Here is a 22485-nt window from a genome sequence, read left to right on the forward strand (position 1 = left end):
TTAAAATCATATAGTCATTGTTGGAAAGGGTTCAAATACACAAAAATGCTGGAAAACCAAAGTATTTGTGGGACCTGAAGGATTTTTCTGAAGAACAGCAGGCAGTTTTTAACTGTTCAGGACAAACAAGGGATTCATGAACAACTATCACTGAACAAAAACAACAAAAAACAGCCGTGGATCATTCAGGTAACAACACAGTATTAAGAATCAAGTGTATGTAAACTTTTGAACGGGGTCATTTTTATAAATTCAACTATTATTTTCTCTTGTGGACTATATGTAAACATCTTTTATGTGAAATATTTTATTCAGGTCAGTCCTAAATAAACAATAACATGAATTTTGTATGATTCCTCTTATTTTGGTAAAATAATTAACATTTTGCAGATTCTGCAAGGTGCATGAAAACTTTTGACTTCAACTGTATGTATATATTTGCAATACTGACAGACACTGATAAAAGTAAAACATTAAAAAAAAAATTATATTGTACAATACCTACTACCATTATGGTAGTAAAGGTAATTTCTCTGAGATTACAAAATTAATTGGACAAGCTTTTAAATGTTTATTAACTGGAAATAAATACTAATTAAAAATGAACTAAAACTAAAACTGAAAAAAAAAAAAATAAATTAAACCTAAATAGTAATATTTAAAAAGAACAAAAATTAAAGACAAAAGGAACAAATTTACTAAAACAAATAACAAAAAGTTATTAAATTAAAATGAATAATTTTAATAAAAACTATAATAGTATATAAAAGAACACTACATAAAGTGTCATAGAAGAGCTTATACTGTACTCATAATACCTTTGCTCTTCCAGTGCTGATCAGAAGCGTAACCAAGATGCCCGGCGCACTTGCGGTTGAACTCAGCCATGAGTGAGCGGTAGGGGTTTCTTATCAACAGTATTGCTGAGTCATACATCTCTATATCCCGCTGGCTGCTCTCATGTGTCTTCACACAGATGGTTCTTCCACTCTTCCAGTAATCTTTCTCACCCTTGAAGCCTGCACAGTTGGGAGGAGAAAAGGATTAGAATATACAGCCAACTGCATGTGGCGACCGCTCAGTGCCGCCTCTGAATCCAAACACATACGTTCCAAAAACTGCATCAGAAATGGTGTTAGTCCAGGCACGGGCTCTACGGCCCCCCTCAGGCAAATGTGTCAGGTTCTGTGATGGATTTGAAAAGGTACTCTGACTTTCAAGGCAGGTCAAGTTCTTTAATGATAGAAAAAAAAATTCTCAATAAAGTTTGGCATTTGAAAGAAAAGAGAAGGTCAGCTGTGCCCAAATGCGCATTATCAAGCGATCTCAAAAAGCTGCATGGTTTAGGAGTTGAAGAAAAAGAAGAAAAATGTTGAGAAACTTCAAAAAAAAGAAAGAAAAGAGGCTCTGCTATTTTTAATAAATCATTCCAAAAGAATCACAAACTCTGGAGTTAAATCAGTCCAAACTTCTTAAAAAGTTATATATATATATATATATATATATATATATATATATATATATATATATATATATATAAATGTGTATATAATGCCATGATGTTGTGGTGGCAGATTAAACTTGGGTTAAATTCCCACTTTCCACTAGAGACATCAGCCTGTTGATGTGCAAAAAGATAGCAGTGATGATAAATTCATCCCATCCAATGTCTGTGCAATAATATTTTTCAGAGTGGCTTGATTTGTGTCCGTCAAAGACAAGCAAGCTTTTAAAATGGTAAGATTTATGATCACTGGTAGAGTGGTGCTACTGTTACCTCTATTGTAGAGGGTGCCGTCAAAGTAGTAACTGCCTGTGTAGTAGCCTGTGGCAAGCTCGATCAGGTGCCTCACCCAGGTGTTCCCCGCACCAGGAAAACTGGACAAAGCCACCAGTGAGCTGGACTTCTCAGGTAGAAACTTCTTCTCTGTGCATCTGGAATCTGGACAATAAGAAATTTCCTGGATTTATTTGCCACTTATAGAAGTTAAGATACAACAACCTGTTATTTTCAGCCAGGCAGTTCTATTGTATCTGCTCATTAAAAAAATCAGGGTTATGTAATAAAAATATAGAATTTGTCTTAATCGTTAGGGAAAAACAATATTTTAAGGACTACATAATCTGTTTTTTTGTTTTTGTTTTTTTTTTGTAACATTGCTGTGTTTTTTTATATATTGATTGATTGATTGATGGATGTGTGTAGCACCTACAGCTCTGCATAGCCTTCCAAAGGATCCCAATGTTAGGTAATAATGGCTGAAGTTTATTTTTAACAACAATTGTTAACAATTTTCTTTCTTGTGTTAACATATCTCCTATTGCAACAGGAAGTCGGGGGAATGACAGCTTGATAAAACCAATTACCATAAAACCATGCTAGTTGATGGCAGGTGGTATTAGAGGGAGAAAACATTTGATAAATTTGGTCCATTAAATTATGACTGTTTATATGTATTAAGATAGAGAAATTAATACTTCTATTCAGCAAGGATGCATTTAACCGTTTAAAGTAAAGACATTTCCAATGTTAAAAAAGATTTATATTTTGTATAGATGCTGTTGTTTTGTACTTTCTATTCATCAAGGAATCATATTTAAGAAGCGCTGTATATATTTATTTATAAAATACAAAACATATTAAGCAGCATCACTTTTTTCAATATTTATAATAATAAGAAACATTTCTTGAGCACCAAATCAGCATATTAGAATGATTTCTGAAGGACCATGTGACATTGACGAATTTAGCTTTGCCATCAGGAATAAATTGCATTTTAAAACATATTACAAGTTATTTGAACCTAATAATATTTCACAATGTTACTGTACTTACTGTAATTTATTCACTTATTCATTTGTTTGTTTATTTATTCATTCCCTGAAAAAGCATTCACTAGTTAGCTACCAAATCAACCCACAAAGACACAAGCTGTTGAAGATATTTACTTTCAGTCTTGCTTATTATTTTTCATGCAGTCTCAGATATAAGGGTACTTCATAGATATGCAGGTACCCTTAGGCTTTTACGTGTTGTTGGAAAGTTTAGCATTGCCAGGCATACTTAAAAAGGTATTATTCACTTTTACATTCTTTCATGACTTCCCAAAGAAAAATCTTGGAATTCAAGGAGCAGGCACCCTGTTTAATTCTAGCATACATCTCGAGGCTGAGCGCTATGCGAGAAGAATAAACTGGCCGTGTGGGGAAATGTGAGCACAGAGGTAATTATTAAGATCAGTGAGGTTTCCACAGAGTCTTACCTTGAACAGGTGTCTGATAAACCTGGAGGAAGAGCTGATGGGAACCCTGGGTAGGCAGACTGCTGTTTTCCACAGCACAGAGCTCCTCTTTCACCGGCTCGTGAAGAGTGAAGCGAGGAGTGGTGTAGCCACAGAAACAGTCGGGCTTCCTGACCAGGGCCAGAGGAAACTCCTGATAAGAGAGAGCAAATATGTGTATGAATGACACCAAGAGCCGACCTCTATGTCTCTCAATCCATACTTCAAATTACAACTATTTAGAGTTATCATTATCTGAAAACGTTCTCAAGCAGTGCAATTAGCTTCTCAGCTAAAGATGAGGTAGAATCAATTGACCATGTTGCCAGAGTGCAACAAAGCATGACCATCTGATAGAAAGGACTCAAATTATACCACAATCAAAGCGATATTACTGCATAGAAGATTGATTACAGAGCAAATATGTGCTCTCTGGGGACACATTAAAGTTTAAACAAGCAGATTGTGTTCAGAAGAGTGGGAAAATATATGAGGACTACAGCAGACCATATCCAATCCACATGAATCCAGTGCTGATACAGTCTGGAAAGTCAGACCTGATCCATGCAGGTCTCGATGCACCACTGGGAGGTGAGGTTGGGCTGGATGGCATGAGCCAGAGAAGCTGCTGTTGTGTTGTCAGGTTTTTTGAAGCAGCCCCGGTAGCGCACGTTCCTGTCTGAAGGCAGAGGAGAACTGAGAACATTGCTGATTGACAGTAGAAAAATTGTGTAGGAACAAGATTTTGTGCCAACACTCAGTTCATTGCTCTAAGGTTTGGAATGCTGCAGTGAATGTGTAATTAAGTATAAGATGAAGAAAAAAAAACTCATAGACCTTCAAAGAAATATCAAACAGTTCAAGGAATCAGGCTGTATGGGTAATGAGTGAACTGCAAAGAAGCCACGTTTCACAGAAATAGGAAACTGCGCTAATATGAATAATTTGATCTTTTTTTTTTTCTTGAGTTGCTTGAGCTTTTTCCAAACCATTTTCAGGCACAGCTGCATGTTTCTTTTAGCAGGAGCGTTTAAATGTAAGAAAAGGAATGAATTTGATGAAACCCGTCGCTATGCTTTAAACTGACATTTTGATTTTGAGCTTCCCATGATAGCAGATGTACACAACATGTTAATATTAATAATAATATGTTTAGTTGATATACTGTACACTACCATTCAAAAGATTTTGAGATGTTTTTAAAATAAGTCTTTTACACTCACCAAAGCTTCATTTATTTGATCAGAAAACAGTAAGACTGTGAAATATTGAATATACCTGAATATACTTTAAAATGCAATTTATTCCTGCGATGTCAAAGCTGAATTTTTAGCTGCCATTCAGAAATCATTCTAATTTTCTGCTCAAGGAACATTTCTTATGATCACTGTTGAAAACAGATGTGCTGCTTAATATTTTTGTGGAAATCGTGATACTTTTTTTCAGGATTGAAATTTTATCTTTATATTTTCCATTTTCATTCCAGTTAAAGTTTTACGTCTATATATTTTTCTATCAGTTTTAATTTTAGTACATCAAGTTTTGTTTCAGTTCACTTTTATTTTATTTTACAATTTTTTATGGTTTTAGTTACAGTTTTAGAACCCTGCCTAAATCAAACAATAAATGTCTGCATCAACTATAATAAATGTGTATTCTGTATATAAATGTTTCCACAGCTAATATCCAACTAGAATTGACTCGACATAACTGAGCCTACAGCGAACAAGCCCAGAAACAGACTCACCTCATGGACAAACACCGGATGTGAGTAGATACTGTGATTTAAGGCGTTTGTATCTGCATTAGCGAGTGTGCTCAGGGCCTTCATGACACTGTGTCACCTCTGCAGGGTAAACAAGCACTCTGTAACCGAAACCCCAGAGCTTTTGTTTGCCTCTCCAAATAAATGAAGAGGCCCTGCAGACCGCCGTTTGCTTTTGAAGCAATCACACGATTCTTTGTGGGGGCCATAAATGAGGCAGCTGCACGAAAACATCAAACAAAGCACTATTAAAATAGAGCGCAGAGGAGCACCGCAGGCCTCGGGTGAGTCTCTGAACCTCTTACTAAGACCGGAGGTACAGTAGACTGTTCAACTATAACAAAACAAGTCAGACCACAGTCACCGACACAGGTGTGGAAAAGCGATTCTTGCAGAATATTGTGCAGAGAATATTTTCACATAAGCTATGCATTATAAGCTGTAGACCTGTTTTAGATTTGTAGTCAATAATTACAAAAAATAACATAAAATTCTTTAATAATTTGGGGGAGTATGTATTTAAAACTATATAAAGGTTATGCAGATATATAAAAATACAAAGAAAACAAAAAAAGGCCTTTAAAGTGTAGGAGAGACAGGGAATTGTAATTTTTTTTTAAATGTTCATACACACCTTTAAGTAATAATATAAATTGCTGTCATACTGTACTGTTTTGCTTTTATTTGTGAGACCTATTGTACAATTTTATTTAAAACTTTACTACACTCCAGAATCCGACAGACTGTTAGCTGTAGGACTACATTTTTCTAAAAGAAATTAATATTTTTAGGACATTACGATGATCAAAAGAGACAGTAAAGACATTCATAATGTTACAAAACTTTTGAATTTTCTATTCATCAAAGATTCCTGAAAATAAATGTACCACGGTTTCCACACAACTGTTTTCAACACTGAAAATTCAGCTTTGCCATCACAGGAATAAATTACATTTTAAAATATTTTAAAATAAAATATTTTGAATTGTAGTAATGTTTTACAATATTACTGTTTTCGCTGTATTTTTGATCATATGCAGCCTTGGTGAGCATAAGAGACTTTCAAAATATATTTCCCTACCCCAAACATTTAAACAGTAATGTACATTCAATCCGTTTTCATTAAAAAATATTGATGAGTTTGACTAGATAATTTAATGAAATAATGCTCATTATGCATTTTAAAAATTCTGTTTTCCCAAATCAGCCATACCATTTTAATTTTAATAGGTAAAATGATCAGACTCCTTTTTCTCAGGCTGAGAGGGAACTTTAGTGTGTCGCAACTCATTAAAGAGTGTCACTGAAGGAATTTAAAGCATTACAATTGCCTCTGGTGTCCCCTTCACATTTACAATTTTTAGCATATGTTAGCATAACAATTAAAACATTCATTTAGAGACCTCTTTATGGCTTTCTGTTACATGAACATCCTAAAAGCAACAGCCCAAACAATGCACAAATCCCTCTTAACAAGACATTATTATCTGGTACAATGGATAGCATTTTCAATTTAGGCCACAAAACATATGGTCAATGCTTAATAGCTGTGTCTGTGAGTGTTGTACTGGGCCCAATCCAGTTGGCCTGAAACTGCAGAGGGACATTGGGTCAGAACACAAAGGTCCAACAGCATGTGGAAGAGACTGATGAAGAAACCCATTTCAAACATATGGCCACATCAAAGCTCCACTGCCAGACTGTGGATTACCTGAAGAAGCAGCGCTGCTTTTATCCAGTATAAAAGTATTACAAACAAATGTTTTAGTTTTTTTTTTTCATTCATGAATTGTTTTTTTATCGTTTTATTTGTATTTAATTTTTGTAAAGTTTTTTAAATTTTGTTTTTAATTGCAAAGTCCCAGAAATCAAGATTTTGAACTGGATTTAGATATATCCCACATTTTGTAACAGAGCTGCAAAAACTGCATATTATGCTTTTATATTTACATTCATTCATCTGGTAGATGCTTTTTTATAATTATTATTATTATTTTTCTTTTATTAATTCATGGAGAACTATTTTAACATTTAATTTTTTTTATTTTTTTTACTTATTTCATTTTATTTTATTCTAGAAAATTGCAAAGTCACAGAAATAAAGATTGTAAACTATATTTGTCCCAAATTTTGTAACAGATAATGCATTCATATTCACTTTTATTCATTTGGTAGATGCTTTTATCCAAAGCATTATTTAAAAGTGTTTATTTTACTCATGAAGAATTATTTTAACATTTTATTGTTATTATAATCAGCATTTAGATGTACCAATAATTTTCCTTTTTAAAAGACAAAAAAAAATAAAAAATTCCTAATATGCGTGTTCATATTTACATTTATTCATTCTGATATTTACATCAGAAATTAGGTTCTGCACTTTTCAACCTTTTTTTTTTATTTAGTGACCTTCATTGTCAGCATTGTACTCTACTAGTTAAGCTGTGTTTTTGTGCATGTTAACTGCAGAGGTGAGTTAGTGCTTATCTTTACCAGTGAGCAGTATATTAGTTTTTAAGACTTACATAAGCTTTTTTTGCAAATTTGTATGACTAATATTTATTCTCTTTCAGAATGCTGTTTTGTATGCTTCCCAATGCATCACTAATGCCATGCATGAATGGATGAGAAGTTCTGCCCTGCAAAGGTAAACTTATTTCAAGCACTCACATCTCCGCTGGCCAGGAAGAACCTCCTCCACCTTGTAAACGGACAGACGGGACACACCTCCACAGATCGCCCCCTTTTCGCCTTTGCAGTCCAAGTTACACTCCTCCTCTTTCATCCGAGTGCTTGTGATGCGGTTTCCACAGTAACACTCGGACCCATATTCAAGGCCAGCGAACTGGTACCCACTGTGTGAAACAAAACATTCAAAATCGAATTATACTCACAAAATACCGGCCAGTGCGGATGAATAACATGAATATTTATAGCAAAAACGCCTCGGTTACGTATGTAACCCTCGTTCCCTGAAGAAGGGAACGGAGACGTCACGTCGGATGACCGACGAATTGGGATCTCACCAGAGAGACCAATCCACTTCGAGTGTAACTAAACGAGCCAATGGACATTGGCATGCGATCATTGCATCCAGCTGCCGCTGATCACAGCGTGAGTATAAGAGGCAGCGGGTGCACCGCATTAATTCATGCTTTCGCTGAGGAGCCGAGCCGGTGACCCGGCCGCTCAGCGGTGGTACAGTGACTGTGGCGACGGGACATGACGTCTCCGTTCCCTTCTTCAGGGAACAAGGGTTACATACGTAACCGAGACGTTCCCTTTCAGTCGGTCACTCCGAGTCACTTCGGATGACCGACGAATTGGGATCCCTACCAAAATGCCACAGGAGCTGCCCCTTCCAGTGCCCTGTGTAGGCCTCCTAATCCTTCCTATAAGGCAGACGATAGGACCGGGCTCTACACAGAGAAGGTCAACTACTGTTGTTCCTTGGGCAACCCAGACAGTAGGACTTGGATAACACTGGGAAGCGTGCCCTTCCATTTGGAAGAGGCACACTGCGGAGTCACCTCCTCCCAGAGGGGGTTAAGTGGCATTTAGACATGTGAAGTAACCCCGTAGGGCCCTATTGCACATGGAAGTCTCTGAGATGGCACAGGCTGCATCATTAGAGATGGCAGAACGTGGTCTGCCAGGGGAAACATGGCTCTAATAAGCATACCGTGGAATACACATATGGGATCCCGGCAGGGTCTCTCATATAGGCACTAGCCTCACATCAGATTTCAAGAATTCATTGGCTGAAAGGCCTGGCGCCGGACGCTCCGCCACGTCCGGATGCCGGAGTGCTGGAGGACTCGACAGGGTTTGCCTGGTTAAGGAACTCTCTGGAGAATTAGGTGAAAGAACGCCGCAAGCCAACTCTGAGCCGGGCCACTCAGTGCCACTACCCGTTTGAGGTGAGAACACAGGAGGAAACTGGTTCGACACGTAGGCTACAAAACCTAGCGAACGTGTTAGGAGTCGCCCAACCCGCAGCTCTACAGATGTCTGCTAGCGAGGCACCACGAGCCAGCGCCCAGGACGATGCGACACCCCTAGTGGAGTGAGCACGCAACCTGAGCGGGCAGGGCACACCTTGTGCTTCATAGGCCAAGGTGATGGCATCCACTATCCAGTGGGCCATCCTCTGCTTGGAGACAGCCTTCCCCTTCTGCTGTCCTCCGTAACAGACAAAGAGCTGTTCTGAGGTCCTGAAGCTCTGAGTTCTATCCACGTACTGTCGCTGTGCACGTACAGGACAGAGCAAAGCTAGGGCTGGGTCTGCCTCCTCCAGTGGCAGCGCTTGCATGTTCACTACCTGGTCCCTGAAGGGAGTGGTAGGAACCTTGGGCGTGGTGAGCGGAAATAGCAGCAACATAAACCTTAAGGGTGGAGGGGGACAGCCTACGCTCCAACCCTTGTTGCAAAAAGGAAAGCACAGCTCTGATCGAACATCTCCGGGGGTCCTCACGGTGAGAGGAACACCATTCGACGAACAGGTTCCACTTCAGCGCATAGGCCCGTCTTGTGGACGGTGCTCGTGCTGAAGCGATAGTGAGAGCTACCTCCTGGGGCAGATCACCTAGAACCTCCGCGTCCCGTCCAGGGACCACACATGAAGTTTCCACAAGTCTGGACGCGGGTGCCAGAGGGTGCCCCGTCTCTGAGAAAGCCGATCCTTCCTCAGAGGAATCGGCCAGGGAGGGGCTGTCGCGAGGAGCATGAGTTCCGGGAACCAGGTCCTGTTGGGCCAATATGGAGCCACTAACAAGACCTGCTCCTCGTCCTCCCTGATCTTGCACAGTGTCTGTGCTAGCAGGTTCACTGGGGGGAACGCATATTTGCGCAGGCCCAGGGGCCAGCTGTGTGCCAGTGCATCCGTGCCGAGCGTTGCCTCGGACAGGAAATAAAACCACTGGCAGTCTGTTGTTTCTGGAGACGCAAACAGGTCTACCTGAGCAACTCCGAACCGACTCCAAATCAGCTGGACCACCTTGGGATTGAGTCTCCACTCCCCAGGAAGTGCCGCTCTAGACAGCTCGTCGGCCGCCTGATTGAACACTCCTGGGATGTGGATGGCACGAAGGGACCTCAGATGCTTCTGACTCCAGAGGAGGAGGTGTCGGGCGAGTTGCGACATGCGACGGGAGCGTAAACCGCCTTGCCGGTTGATATACGCAACAGTCGCAGTGTTGTCCGTACGGACCAGAACGTCCTTGCCCCGAAGGCGCCCTCTGAGGCGGCTCAAGGCAAGGCGTACTGCCAGCAACTCGAGGCAATTGATATGCCAACGCAGTTGGGGACCTGTCCACACCCCTGACACTGCGTGCCCGTTGTACGTGGCTCCCCAGCCGGTGGACGAGGCATCCGTGAATACCACAGCATGCCTGGATACCTGCTCCAGGGGCACTCCTGCCCGAAGGAACGAGGGATCTGTCCATGGGCTGAAGGTTTTGCGGCAGGCCGGTGTAATCTGAACCCGGTGAGTACCGCGTTTCCACGCCCACCTCGGGACTCGACCATGGAGCCAGTGCTGAAGCGGTCTCATATGGAGCAGACCGAGTGGCACTATCGCCGCAGCTGCAGCCATATGCCCCAGGAGCCTCTGAAAGAGTTTCAGTGGGACCGCCGTCCTGCCTGATAAAGTCTTGAGGCAGTTCAGCACCGACTGAGCATGTTCCTGGGTGAGGCATGCTGTCTGGTTGACCGAATCCAACTCCATGCTGAGAAAAGAGATACTCTGCGTTGGCACGAGTTCGCTCTTTTCCCAGTTGACCCGAAGACCCAACTGGCTGAGGTGCCTGAGCACCAGGTCCCTGTGTGCGCACAACTGCTCTCGAGACTGTGCAAGTATGAGCCAGTCGTCGAGGTAGTTGAGGATGCGCACACCCCGTTCTCTCAGGGGAAAAAGGGCCACCTCTGCAACTTTGGTGAAGACGCGAGGTGAAAGGGACAGCCCGTTCACCACTCTCCTCCTCTTGAGACCCAGAGATTGAGGAAACTGCTCTTTTATTGATGTTTTGGGTACCGCTGGCTGCTGGAACAAAAACAAAACGAAACAAAAGATTCTCCACCTGGCCCTCCTCCGGGGGAGGGAGTGGTGCGGTCACCATCTCCCGGTGAGCAGTCTCCACCATCTCCAGGTCGCCCGTCTCAGGGCCTCTTGCACTTGCGCTTGCCGCCAGGTTTGGCGGGGGCCTGGACGGGCTGGGGGTCCTGCCTGCGACCGGCTCCACGACGCTGCCTGGTAGAAGGCTGCTGCGGCTGCGCGGGAGCGGGGGCAGCCGCAGGGGGCGCCCACGGCGACGAGCAGGCTGAGGGGCTGCAGCCGGAGTGGAAGCAGCAGGTTTCCTCCGGCGCATGATGTGTTTGATCGCCTCAGTCTGCTTCTGGGCTGCCGAGAACTGCTGGGCAAAGCTCTCGACAGCGTCGCCGAAAAGGCCGGTCTGCGACACGGGAGCATTCAGGAACTGTACCTTCTCCTGCTCCTTCATGTCAGCAAGACACAGCCAGAGATAGCGCTCCTGGACCACTAGCGTGGACATTGCACGACCCAGAGACTGTGCGGTCACCTTCGTCGCTTGAAGCGCGAGGTCTGTCGCAGCACGCAGCTCATGTTGAACCGCCAGGTCGTGACCACCCTCATGCAGGTCTTTCAGGGCTTTGGCCTGGTGGACCTGCAGTAACGCCATGGCGTGAAGGGCAGAAGCCGCCTCCCCACAGGCTCTATAAGCACTGCCAGTTAGACCTGACGAATACTTACAGGCCCGCGAGGGGAGACACGGGTCACCCCGCAGAGTGGTAGCGGCTGTTGGACATAGTTGCATGGCCACAGACCGCTCCACAGAGGGGATGCCCGCGTACCCCAAAGCGGCTCCACCATCGAGGGTGGTGAGGGGGGAGGAGCCACAAGATTTGTTTCGGGCAGTGAAAGGTGCCCTCCACGATCTTGTGAGCTCCTCATGCACTTCCGGGAAGAATGGCACCGGAGGGGGGCGACCCCCAGCGCAACCCCCGCCGAGAAACCACTCGTCCAGCCTCGAAGGATCGGAACGCGGTGGAGGATTCCACACGAGCCCGACATTCTCGGCGGCCCGGGAAAGCATAGCCGTGATCTCTGGGTCTGGCTCGGACAACGCTACCACACCCAAAGGGGGCAACGCAGCCGGGTCGTCATCCCCGGAGAGAGAGGACTCACCCTCCGATGCAGCGATCGACATCTGGTCGTCAGAGGGGGCACCGAAGGAAACGCGTGGTGCACTCTGTCCAGCAGAGGGCCCAGCACGCTCCTTCGGCAGCTCCACCGGCTGCGGAGTGCTTGAGGGGTGAGTAACTCCTCTTGGGGAAGCCCTCACTGTCACCCTCAGATCACCTCTGACTCCACCGGATACAGCGCCGCCCCGGGAACGAACGCTGGATCGCGGCAGAGGCAGAGGGACTCCGCCATGTTTGACATAGCGGAGTCTATTATGCAACTCCGAGATGGTCATGTCCCCACAAGAAGAACATGAACCATCCACGAAAGCTTCCTCAGCGTGCTGAATGCCCAGACACGTGAGGCAGCGATCGTGACCGTCCTGAGGCGCCAGGAAACGACCACACCCAGAAACGCACGGGTGATAAGACATCTTTAAAAAGACGCGATCACCCGTGCTGCTCTTTTAGAGAAATTTGCTCTTTATTTAGTGCTGAAGCACGCAGGGGAGCTGGCCACCACACACTCCTAGTGTGACTGTCTTCACGGGAATCGACCTCTTCTCCCGTGAGACCGCGACCACCGCTGCTGCGCTGTAACGCCCGCACTCGCTCGCTCTACTCACTCGCAGGATAGGAGAGCAGCAGTGATTCACCGCCGCTCGGCTCCGAAGCGAAAGGATGAATTAATGCGGTGCACCCGCTGCCTCTTATACTCACGCTGTGATCAGTGGCAGCTGGATGCAATGATCGCATGCCAATGTCCATTGGCTCGTTTAGTTACACTCGAAGTGGATTGGTCTCTCTGGCGAGATCCCAATTTGTCGGTCATCCGACATGACTCGGAGTGACCGACTGAAAGGGAACTCTTTAATTTCTTAATACAAAACAATATTACATTTACATTTAGTCATTTAGCAGACGCTTTTATCCAAAGCGACTTACAAATGAGGACGATAGAAGCAATCAAAACTAACAAAAGAGCAACAATATGTAAGGGCAAATGACAAGTCTCGGTTAGCCTAACGCATTACACGTAGCAAGGTATTTAAAAAAAAAACATTTATAAACACTCACACACACACACACACACACACATGTATTATATTTCTTGAAGATGGCTAAGGACTCAGCTGCTCAGATTGAGTTGGGCAGGTCATTCCACCAGGAGGGAACAGTTAATGGAAAAGTCTGTGAAAGTGATTTTGTGCCTCTTTGAGATGGTACAATAATATTACATTTGTCATTATAAAAGAAATATTCATGCAAATGTTAACTAATGTTTTAAAATGATGTAATGGTTTATTTTTATAGTATTCTAACAATTTAATAGGTGTAATATAATAACAGAGTTGTTAATTGTATTTAAAACTGCAGTGCAATTTTGTCTAAAAAGAAAGCTATAAGCATTCTTAGGTTGATTTTTTTCCCCTTGTTTCAACATCACAACCACCTCGACCTAGCAAAACTGACTCAACCAATGGCATCAGCTGGGGGCGGGGCTGTCTGTTTGGACAGCCAATGGTAAATAGGGTAAGTGTTTGGGAAACCTTTTCGAAAACAGTCAATATTTTAGCCACATCAAAGTTCCATGGTCAGACTATGAAAAAAAGTACGTCCACTGTTGTCCTCTCACATCAAAATCCACCAACATATTTGTTTAAAACTATTTTGGACTGTCACTTGTAAATGGTGCTTGATCTGTGCATATTTCTGTCCTAAATCAGATGAGGCCACTTATTCACTGGAGAAAGCAACATTATGGATAGAGGACTTGGTTAAAAACATCTTGATGAATTTGTTTATACAATTATCGTTTCACAAGGCGTTAACTGATGCACTCGAGTCGTGTTACTCGAGATTACTCTGATGATTTTATCAGATGGTTGGACTCTCATTCTGATGGCACCCATTCACTGCAGAGGATCCATTAATAAGCAAGTGATGCTAAATTTCTCCAAATCTGTTCTAATGAAAAAACAACTCATCTGCATCTGGGATGGCCTAAGGGTGAGTACATTTTCAGCAAATTTTCATTTTTGGGTGAACTGCATGTCAGTGCATTCTTTGGTTCTCCCTTACACTTTTTTACACTCTTTAAAAGACCAAACCCAGAATGGATTCTGCTAAAGTTCACCAGCATCTCCCTGTTCATATCTGGCTGTGAGCTCAAGGGGTTTAACAGCTGGTGATTGGCCAGCTTGCAGAGCCAAACATCTGTCTCACCATTTCCACACCCTGTGGTGCTAGCCTAAGCCACTTTGTAGTGGCAGCCCTTCTCAGGGTGCCATTGCGGACCACCTGGCCAGCTATCTCACAGTAGCTCCTGCATTCACCTCCATCTCATCTTTTCCAATAAATTGGGACCTGTACAGCCTTCTAGTGCTGTGACATTGACAGCAAATTGGTTAACGGTTAACCACGACGATCTTCCTCCATCTCGAAGCTTTTGTCCTCTGGCCCTCTTGACTTTTTTTGGAGATTGCAAAAAGGCGCAGCACGATTCCATTCAAGCATGTTGGTGTAGGGCTCAACAGGTATTAGCTTGAGCCCCTCTGCAAATTGTTTCTCTGATCCTCTGCTTGAAACGTGGCATTGGCACTGCCATGGCAACCCAGCCAGGGACATTCCCACTGTTAATCTGCGCTCTGAATTAATCTCTCGGTCTGAGCAGACATGTACCTGCAGACACAGAACAGGAGAAGATTTTCTCCTTGTCACCAATCTGTAGATGATAACACTGGGCTGGGATGTCAGATCCTTTTCACTCTGAGCAGTCATAAGAGTATTAACGAAACCGTTTTCTTAGATATAAATATGTTCCATAAATGTGGGGTTCTGTTACTTATTTTTTTATCAGCATTAGAGGCTGATCCCATGTTTTTGAGGTGTTTACTTTTAGATATGTTTGATAAACTATACTACCATTTAAAAGTAACATTTTTTTTGATTGAAAGTGGCAGTAAAGATATTTATAATGTTTAAAAGACTTCTGTGCCAAAAAACCTTTAAACTTTCTATTTATTACAAATATTAAGCAGCATAACTGTTTTCAGCATTGACCATAATGGGAAATGTTTCTAGAGAGGCAGATCTTCATATTCGAATGGTTTCTGAAGGATCATGTGATACTGAAGATGGGAGAAATGGCTATTAAAATAAATGCAGCCTTGGTAAGCATAAGAGATTTCTTAAAAAAAATAATAATTAAAAAAAAATATTTTAAAAATTTTACTGACCTTTTTTTTTTAATGGTATCTAATATAAAATGAACCTAGCATGAAAAGTAGCATAGCAAATGTCTATATGCCACGTAAAATGGTATTTCTGGTCTTTGGTCTTGAGATTTATTTAGGCTTTGCAACTCTGGTCATCCATTCTGAATTATTTTCTTTTTCCTTTTCTGTTTAATTTTTTATTATTTTTAATGTTTTCTAAATTGTAAAATCACATCATTTAGTCAATAAGTATTTAATTTAACAAACTGTAACAGAATGGCAAAAGTCTGAATGGCAAAATTTAATTATAAATTAAATATTAAATGATACTAATTAAGAGGCTGATGATCAATATTTTCAGAGCATTCATTTGAAATAAGTAAAAAATGAATTTGCAAGTTTGTTTGTTTGATCTTTGTACAGTTTATACAGACCATCTATCTAGCTGTAAGGCAAGAACATTATATTGCCTTAAAGTTTTTAAAGATTTTCTTCTTCATAGCAAGTGACTATGTCAGCGTGAACAGAAGATCATCTTTAGCACATGTTAGTATTCATGTTTTCTAATGGACTATTTAGATTCCCCCTGAACATTGCAAATGTCACCCAAGTAATTAAATAAGCTCTGAAACGTTGGGGGTAATTACAGGAGGTCAGTCTGCCTCACACTTGTTCTCTGGTGGTCAATTATCCGCAGGCCTAAGAACTTGAGAAAGTGTATACTCCATCATGGCAGATAGATGTTTCTCCTCCAGCATTAGCGGAGTCCAGGTCCAGAGCCACGCTCCATTAATTGGGCCTGATCCAATTCCCAGCATGAGCTCGGCCAGCTGGCACAGGGATGCACACTGCATGTTCTTTTCCCTAAACACTGTTTCATTATTTCTTGATTTAAGATGAGCACAGAGGAGCCTCCAGGCAACAGATGTCCATCTGCTTTTGGTGGCTCCGTGATTAAAACAAAAGCTGTGAGTATTACTGTGTATTAATCACATACCTTTCCGTGCAGGTGTCTTGACACAAGGTGCTGGTCATTTTCCGGAAGTCATAAAACACCATCCCTTTGAGCGCCCGGTCTTTGGCGTCATCCAGAAAGCAGCCGATGTACGTGCCTGAGCGGAAAATAACAATCGCATCAGAAATTCAGAACGTGACCTTTTTCTGCGCAAACAGATGGGAAGATGGCGCAGCACAGCTTGGAATCCAGATAATTGAGAAAATAAACCAATTATCATAAACAACCAATTTGTCATTCTGAAAAGCACACAGCTCATTTAGCACCGAGTTTCACCTTTGTGTCGGATTTTTCTTTTCGGAAGAACTTTCTCCACTCTGGATGCTTCCTGTTCGGACATGAGGCTGTGGAACCAGCGGCGTCTCAGATATCGGATCTCCTGGTTTCGTGAGATCAGCCATTGTGGTCCAGCGTTGTCTTCAGATAAAACGCTTTGGTGTCCCACCCCCTTTCCAGAGAGTCGAGCTCCCATTATTCCATAACTTGTCCGGAGGGCAGGTGCCTCCAGGGCCCTGGGAGGAGATGGCAAAGATGGCAGTGGAAAGTAACTGCTCGTCCCACGCTGTGACACCACCAATCCATGCCTCTGTAGAAGGAGGACACTTCCAGCCATAATGTATGCAACACCAAGGAAAAAGAAGAGCAGCTGAGTCCGTCGCAAGAAGCGCTGAAGCCTGTAGAAGGGCTTTGCCATGTTGCCCTCCTTCCAGGTAAGTGAAAAAAAACTCGAGTCTACGATTTCATGCTGCCATTGTTCCAACAAGAAAAGGCAGAGACCTATTTAAGGTGCTTCATTCTCTAGCAAGCTCTACCAGTGATACCTTATTCACATTCTGTTTAAAAACTCTTTGAGCGCAAAATTCCTCCGGCAAAATGTCCCGCCGTTTACCTGTGAGAGGATTAAGTGAAAACTCGACTGTGGCGTTACATCCCCTTGATGACAGAAGTACTTGTGGCAGAATGTACTCGGAGCTCTTACGGCTCAAAGACTTCGGGGAACCTGGTGGGAAAATAGAAAGCAGTTAGACGCAAGTCGAAGCACATCTTTCACTTTTTTATTCCTAGGGATAGACTGGAGTGCTAGAGACAAGAAAGAAATATATAGAGAGTGTGTGGCAGTTATTCTGGTAGTATGTCTCCATTAAGAGGAGAGAGCAGGCCTTACTGGCTGAAGAAGCATTACCTGTTTGTGCTCCTGTCTGTCTTTATGAGTACACGGCAGATGTGAAAAGTCTAAGAAGGAACACTACAGTCTTCTAATCGAGGTGCAAGCTATGGGAGGGCTCGGGGTAGGGGTCTGACAGTCCGAAAGGAAGTGGAAACCAGTAGAGATTTTTAAAAGTCTGTGTGTGTGAAGTCTGTGGGAAAGTCGTTTCAGAGGAGCTGCATTTTGGATACAAAAGCAATTTCAATATTGTGCATTACTGTCAAAAGTTTGGGGTCAGTAAGTTGTTTTTTTATAATGATTATTATAATGTAAAATATTTATATTCCTACAAAATATTTTTATTTCAAATAAATGCTGTTCTTTTGAATTTCTAATAACCAAAGAATGCTGAAAAAACAAACATTGATTCTATTTTCAACATTGATAATAATAAGAGATGTTTCTTGAGCAGCAAATATATGAATGATTTCTGAAGGATCATGTGACACTGAAGACTGGAGTAATGACTGCTAAACATTCAGCTTTACAATCAAAGAAATACATTCACATTAAATAAAAATGACATTTAAAAAAAAAAAAATTAAAATATAAAACGTGACGTAAACACTTTGTATATTTTTTTTAGAAAATACAATTTTTTCCTATTTTTACCATTGCAGCCTTAGGGAGTATAAAATACTTCAAAACATTAAAAACATTAAAAAAAACATTAAAACATTTTACTGACCCAAAAACGTTTGGTTTGAAAATGTTGAAAATATATTTTCAAAGATCAACAGATGAAAATTACTGACAGAAACTCTTTAGTCAATAAAGGATAATTTGCATACTGTTCCTTGTACAGTATGTGTCCTAGTTGATTTCAGCTTAAAATCTGTTTGCCTTCCAAGAGTGATAAATTTCATTTCAACATTCTCAAATGCATTTTCGTGTTTGTAATGTTTCTTTTTTTTTTTTTAGTTTCTTTTTTCGCATTCTTTTTTCTTTCACTTTTCTTTCTTTTTTAATCATTTAACTTGTTTATTAGCTGGCTGGCAGACTGACTGACTGAAATGAAATCTGGTTTAGTACTGCTAATCAGTTTCTATAACTTGCAGCACTTTTTCTTTCGATTCACTTTAGACATTCTTGAAACTTTCAGCCAATTACAGTATTTCTGCTCCGCTGAGAATCCTTTTGTGTGGCAAAAACTTAGAAACAAACCTTGTAACAAGTCTGACTAAACTCAGGGGTGGGCTGTCCCTCGCTTCCATTCATTCTTGCCAATCAAGCAAGTCTAGCTCTACAGAGCCCACTGTGTGCCCCATATATTCTCTCAGTCTATTTCATCTAGAACATATCTGAGCCCACAGAAGATGAAAACACAGGCTGAGCCATACACTGATTACGCATCGAACCACCACATAATCACCACACCACACATTAATATGAATGTGGATTTGGTTTAATGTGTAAGACTTAAAGGAGAATAAAAACAGAATATCTAACCAATGTTAATCAAGCTGGTCTTAAAGTCAAATTTACCCTATTTACTTTCTTAACGCAGGTTTCTGTTCTTAAACAATAATCCAAATGTGGAAAATGTTTTTGTAATGAAAATACATTTAGTTTTTCCTTCTGAAATGGCTTTCCTTTTTCCACTGACCCCTTAGACCACACAGGTTATTATTACTGTAGATATGACCCAATAGCCAAATAGCTATAGCATTGTTTTATCAAACTCATATTACAGAATGCCCAGTTTATGATGTAAGCAATTCCCAATGGATACAAGTCCTGCTCTACATTTTTCTCATTAAACATACTTTTTGTTGCGATTCACAATGATACATTCTATTTTCATTTATTCATTTTCAATCTCATTTTACAGCTTGTTATTATTCTGATTCTGGGTCCGATTTTTATTAGAGATAACTGGGCCGGTTGCAGCTTTCCATACAAGCACAGCTTTGCTCACTGAACCCCTTTTGAGCCCCCCAACCCCTTCTTTTTAGGCCTAGTGCTGGCAAAAAGCCTAGATTTGCATAAACGCTTGAGATGCAGGGGCGGGTGTCCTCGCCAGCACCAGAGGAAACCATAACTACGAGGCGGCTGAGAATGTCAATCAGCCTGAGGGCTCATTATTCTTCTAGCTATGAACAGTGAGTGACTGGCGTCTGGTAGTTTTTCCCCCTCTGCCAGTACATGGAGCAGCTTCTAACAAATCTATCCTTTACAAGACAGAGGATGCATGCATAGTTGGCAGAAATCAAAATAACACCCACTGCATCTGCCATTCTACACCTTTATTTATCTTATTTTCAAAATCAGTTTTAGAAAGTTGTAGTACTGCAAAAAAAAACATGTCATATTCATCTGTTTTTCATTTTATTCATTTGCAACATTATGTTCTATTAAACCGTTCTTCCCCATTTATACATAATTCATAGCTTTTGAATAATATATACAAATATGAAAAGCTGCTTACATGTATATGAAGCAGATTTACAGAGAGCTGACAGCATAGATTAAGGAACCGTTCACACAAAACATGTAATTGTGTTCTACATCTAGACAAAATTGAGCTAAAACAAAGACATTTTCAAATTTGTGAAAATGTTTTTGTCAAAGCACGCCATGCTAAAAATGTGACGCTCATGGCGTGAGATGCTAAAAAACATCTTGATTTTGTATTTTGATAATGTCTCTTAAATAATCATTTTTTTTTAAAACATCTGTTAATTTTCTTCTCAGCAAATACTGATATGGATCTTTCGCAAATTATTTAAAATTGTGCAATCAATTCCATTCAAAAATGTAACTGATTGACAACCAAAGTACAAACGTATACACCCTAGATGAGTTATTGAATATATAAATACACACATATCGAAAGAGGTCAAGCAACACATATGTAGGGCTTTGTGTTTTTGCCTTAGGGCAGATTTTGTATATTTATATGGGCCCTTTGTGGGCACTCGGTGTCAAATCCTAAATAAAATTCATTAAAAAAATGTTCTGTTCATCTTTCATCTCTGTAGCGAGCAAATACATATTTCATTTTGTAACATGAATAAAATCAAGGTACTACAAATAACTAGCTAATTTTACTAACAGAGTAGAGTATTTATTTTATTTATTTATGCTGCTATGCTATGCTTTCTTTCTCCAGTGTAATGTCTTCATTTTTTTTTCAGCTGCTGCAGTAAGTAAATGTAGTGGTTTCTCATCACGAATCGACTGTGAAGTCTTTCATCTGTGCAGACTCAGCTGTCTGGTTCTGTACAATGAAATTTAACAAGCTGCATTATTACTATCCTTTCTCCTGCTTTTGTTAGTTCCTTATACAACAGTAAAGGTAGAATAAGCCCTTAAAGGGATTGCAGGAACACAAAAGAAGATATTTTGAGAAATGTCAGTGTTTTTTTGTTCATACTTCAGACATCAATGGTCACCAAAACTGATTGTTTGACAGCCAACATTCTTCAAAATATATTCTTTCTGTTTTGCAGAAAAAAAGAGAGCTTTGGAACGACATAATGGTGAGTAAATGATGACACAATTTTCATTTTTTGGCAGAGCTTTCCCATTTTTAGCGCAATAACCCGTGTCTTAATCACTAAACACTTAGTCCAGTTCAACTTGAATTACTGTCGATCTTTTCTATGTAAATTGGGCTTATTATCAATTGTTTATTATTTACAATACTCAGTGCTTTTCTAGTGCAATTATTGTTTCAAAAAGACAGTACATACACTTTTATTGATCATGAAAGCGGTAATTTGTCAAATGATGATCAGACTACGAAGAAGAGCCTTATAATATCAGGGTTCAACTGGCTTTCAAACCCCCAACAAGTTAGTTGACCGCCCAAGACTGAAATTACAACAAGGTTCAATTACTTTTCAAAATATGCAAATAAATATTAACAGCCATGGCAAAAACAGTCCATTCAATCTATTCAGAACACTTCCGTCAAGCTTGTGGGACCACAGGAGATCCCTGGCAAACTGTGCTAAGACCAGAAAAATTTCCAGAAGCACAATCAACCACCCTCCATGCATTCATTGTTTAGAATAGGTTTTAGCGAGGCTGGAGAAACACTGCAGTCACAAGTGGTCGGTCAAGCCATTGGAAATCTAAAGGGAAAAGGGTGGCCTGTACTAATCAAAAATAATATTACACTTCAACTAACTAGCTAATTTTCCTAACAGAGTAGAGTATTTATTTTTGTTGCTATGCTTGAGTTTGTTTATTTTTAAATTATTTTTTTACTCACTTTAAAATGAAAACACCTGTTCTATGAAATCATCTCATACAGGCGCTATGCCTTCACTGCTTCAAATACTCAACTAGGATTTTCCACTATAGAATTATTCAGTTGAAAATCACTTTTGAAAAATGATGAACTAGAAATGAGGCCACGGTGTATTTATGAGAGATGAGTTTCTTGTCATATTGGTAAACCGGAGAATTTGGCAGTAGTCCTGAGCTTTTTTTTTTTAAAGAACATTATTCACTTTAAATAACTGTAATTAATGGAGCCAAAGGGAGGCGTCTCGATTAATTATAAGGATGGTCTGCTAATTAATGTTATAGAATTGAGATGCGTGGGACACATAATTCATCTTATTTTATCTTCCCATTTGCTATGTTGTGTGCTTGCTGGTAAATGGTATTGCATTTCACGCAGAAACAAATGCATTTATGAATAATAATGTAGAGCCAAGGTCATTTCCATTTTCCGTTCAGGGAAGTCTGATGACTCCATGCTGCATTTCAAAGGGCATTAAGTTTGAAAGCAAATGTTATTCGCCTTTATTTGATGTATTATTTATTAGTCTATTTTTCTGTTGCTCTCA

At 40.9% G+C, this 22485-nt stretch overlaps 1 protein-coding gene across 6 annotated transcripts in view; it reads right to left on the bottom strand.

The window, feature by feature from the left end:
• LOC131554185 (sialate:O-sulfotransferase 1) overlaps positions 1–22485 on the bottom strand; it is a 67900-nt gene that overhangs the window by 40547 nt on the left and 4868 nt on the right. For all 6 annotated transcript variants that reach the window (XR_009274355.1, XR_009274356.1, XM_058799391.1 and 3 more), the window contains exons 2-8: positions 16753–17476; positions 16459–16573; positions 7717–7901; positions 3839–3960; positions 3264–3435; positions 1778–1942; positions 819–1019 (exon numbers count right to left, since the gene is read on the bottom strand). Coding sequence is in view for 4 of the 6 variants with exons in the window: in XM_058799391.1 (XP_058655374.1) it covers positions 819–1019; positions 1778–1942; positions 3264–3435; positions 3839–3960; positions 7717–7901; positions 16459–16573; positions 16753–17170 (1378 nt within the window). In the remaining 2 variants the exon portion in view is untranslated. The remainder of the gene's footprint in view (positions 1–818; positions 1020–1777; positions 1943–3263; positions 3436–3838; positions 3961–7716; positions 7902–16458; positions 16574–16752; positions 17477–22485) is intronic.

This window comes from Onychostoma macrolepis, chromosome 15 (genome assembly GCF_012432095.1).
Source record: "Onychostoma macrolepis isolate SWU-2019 chromosome 15, ASM1243209v1, whole genome shotgun sequence".
NCBI classification, from domain to species: domain Eukaryota; kingdom Metazoa; phylum Chordata; class Actinopteri; order Cypriniformes; family Cyprinidae; genus Onychostoma; species Onychostoma macrolepis.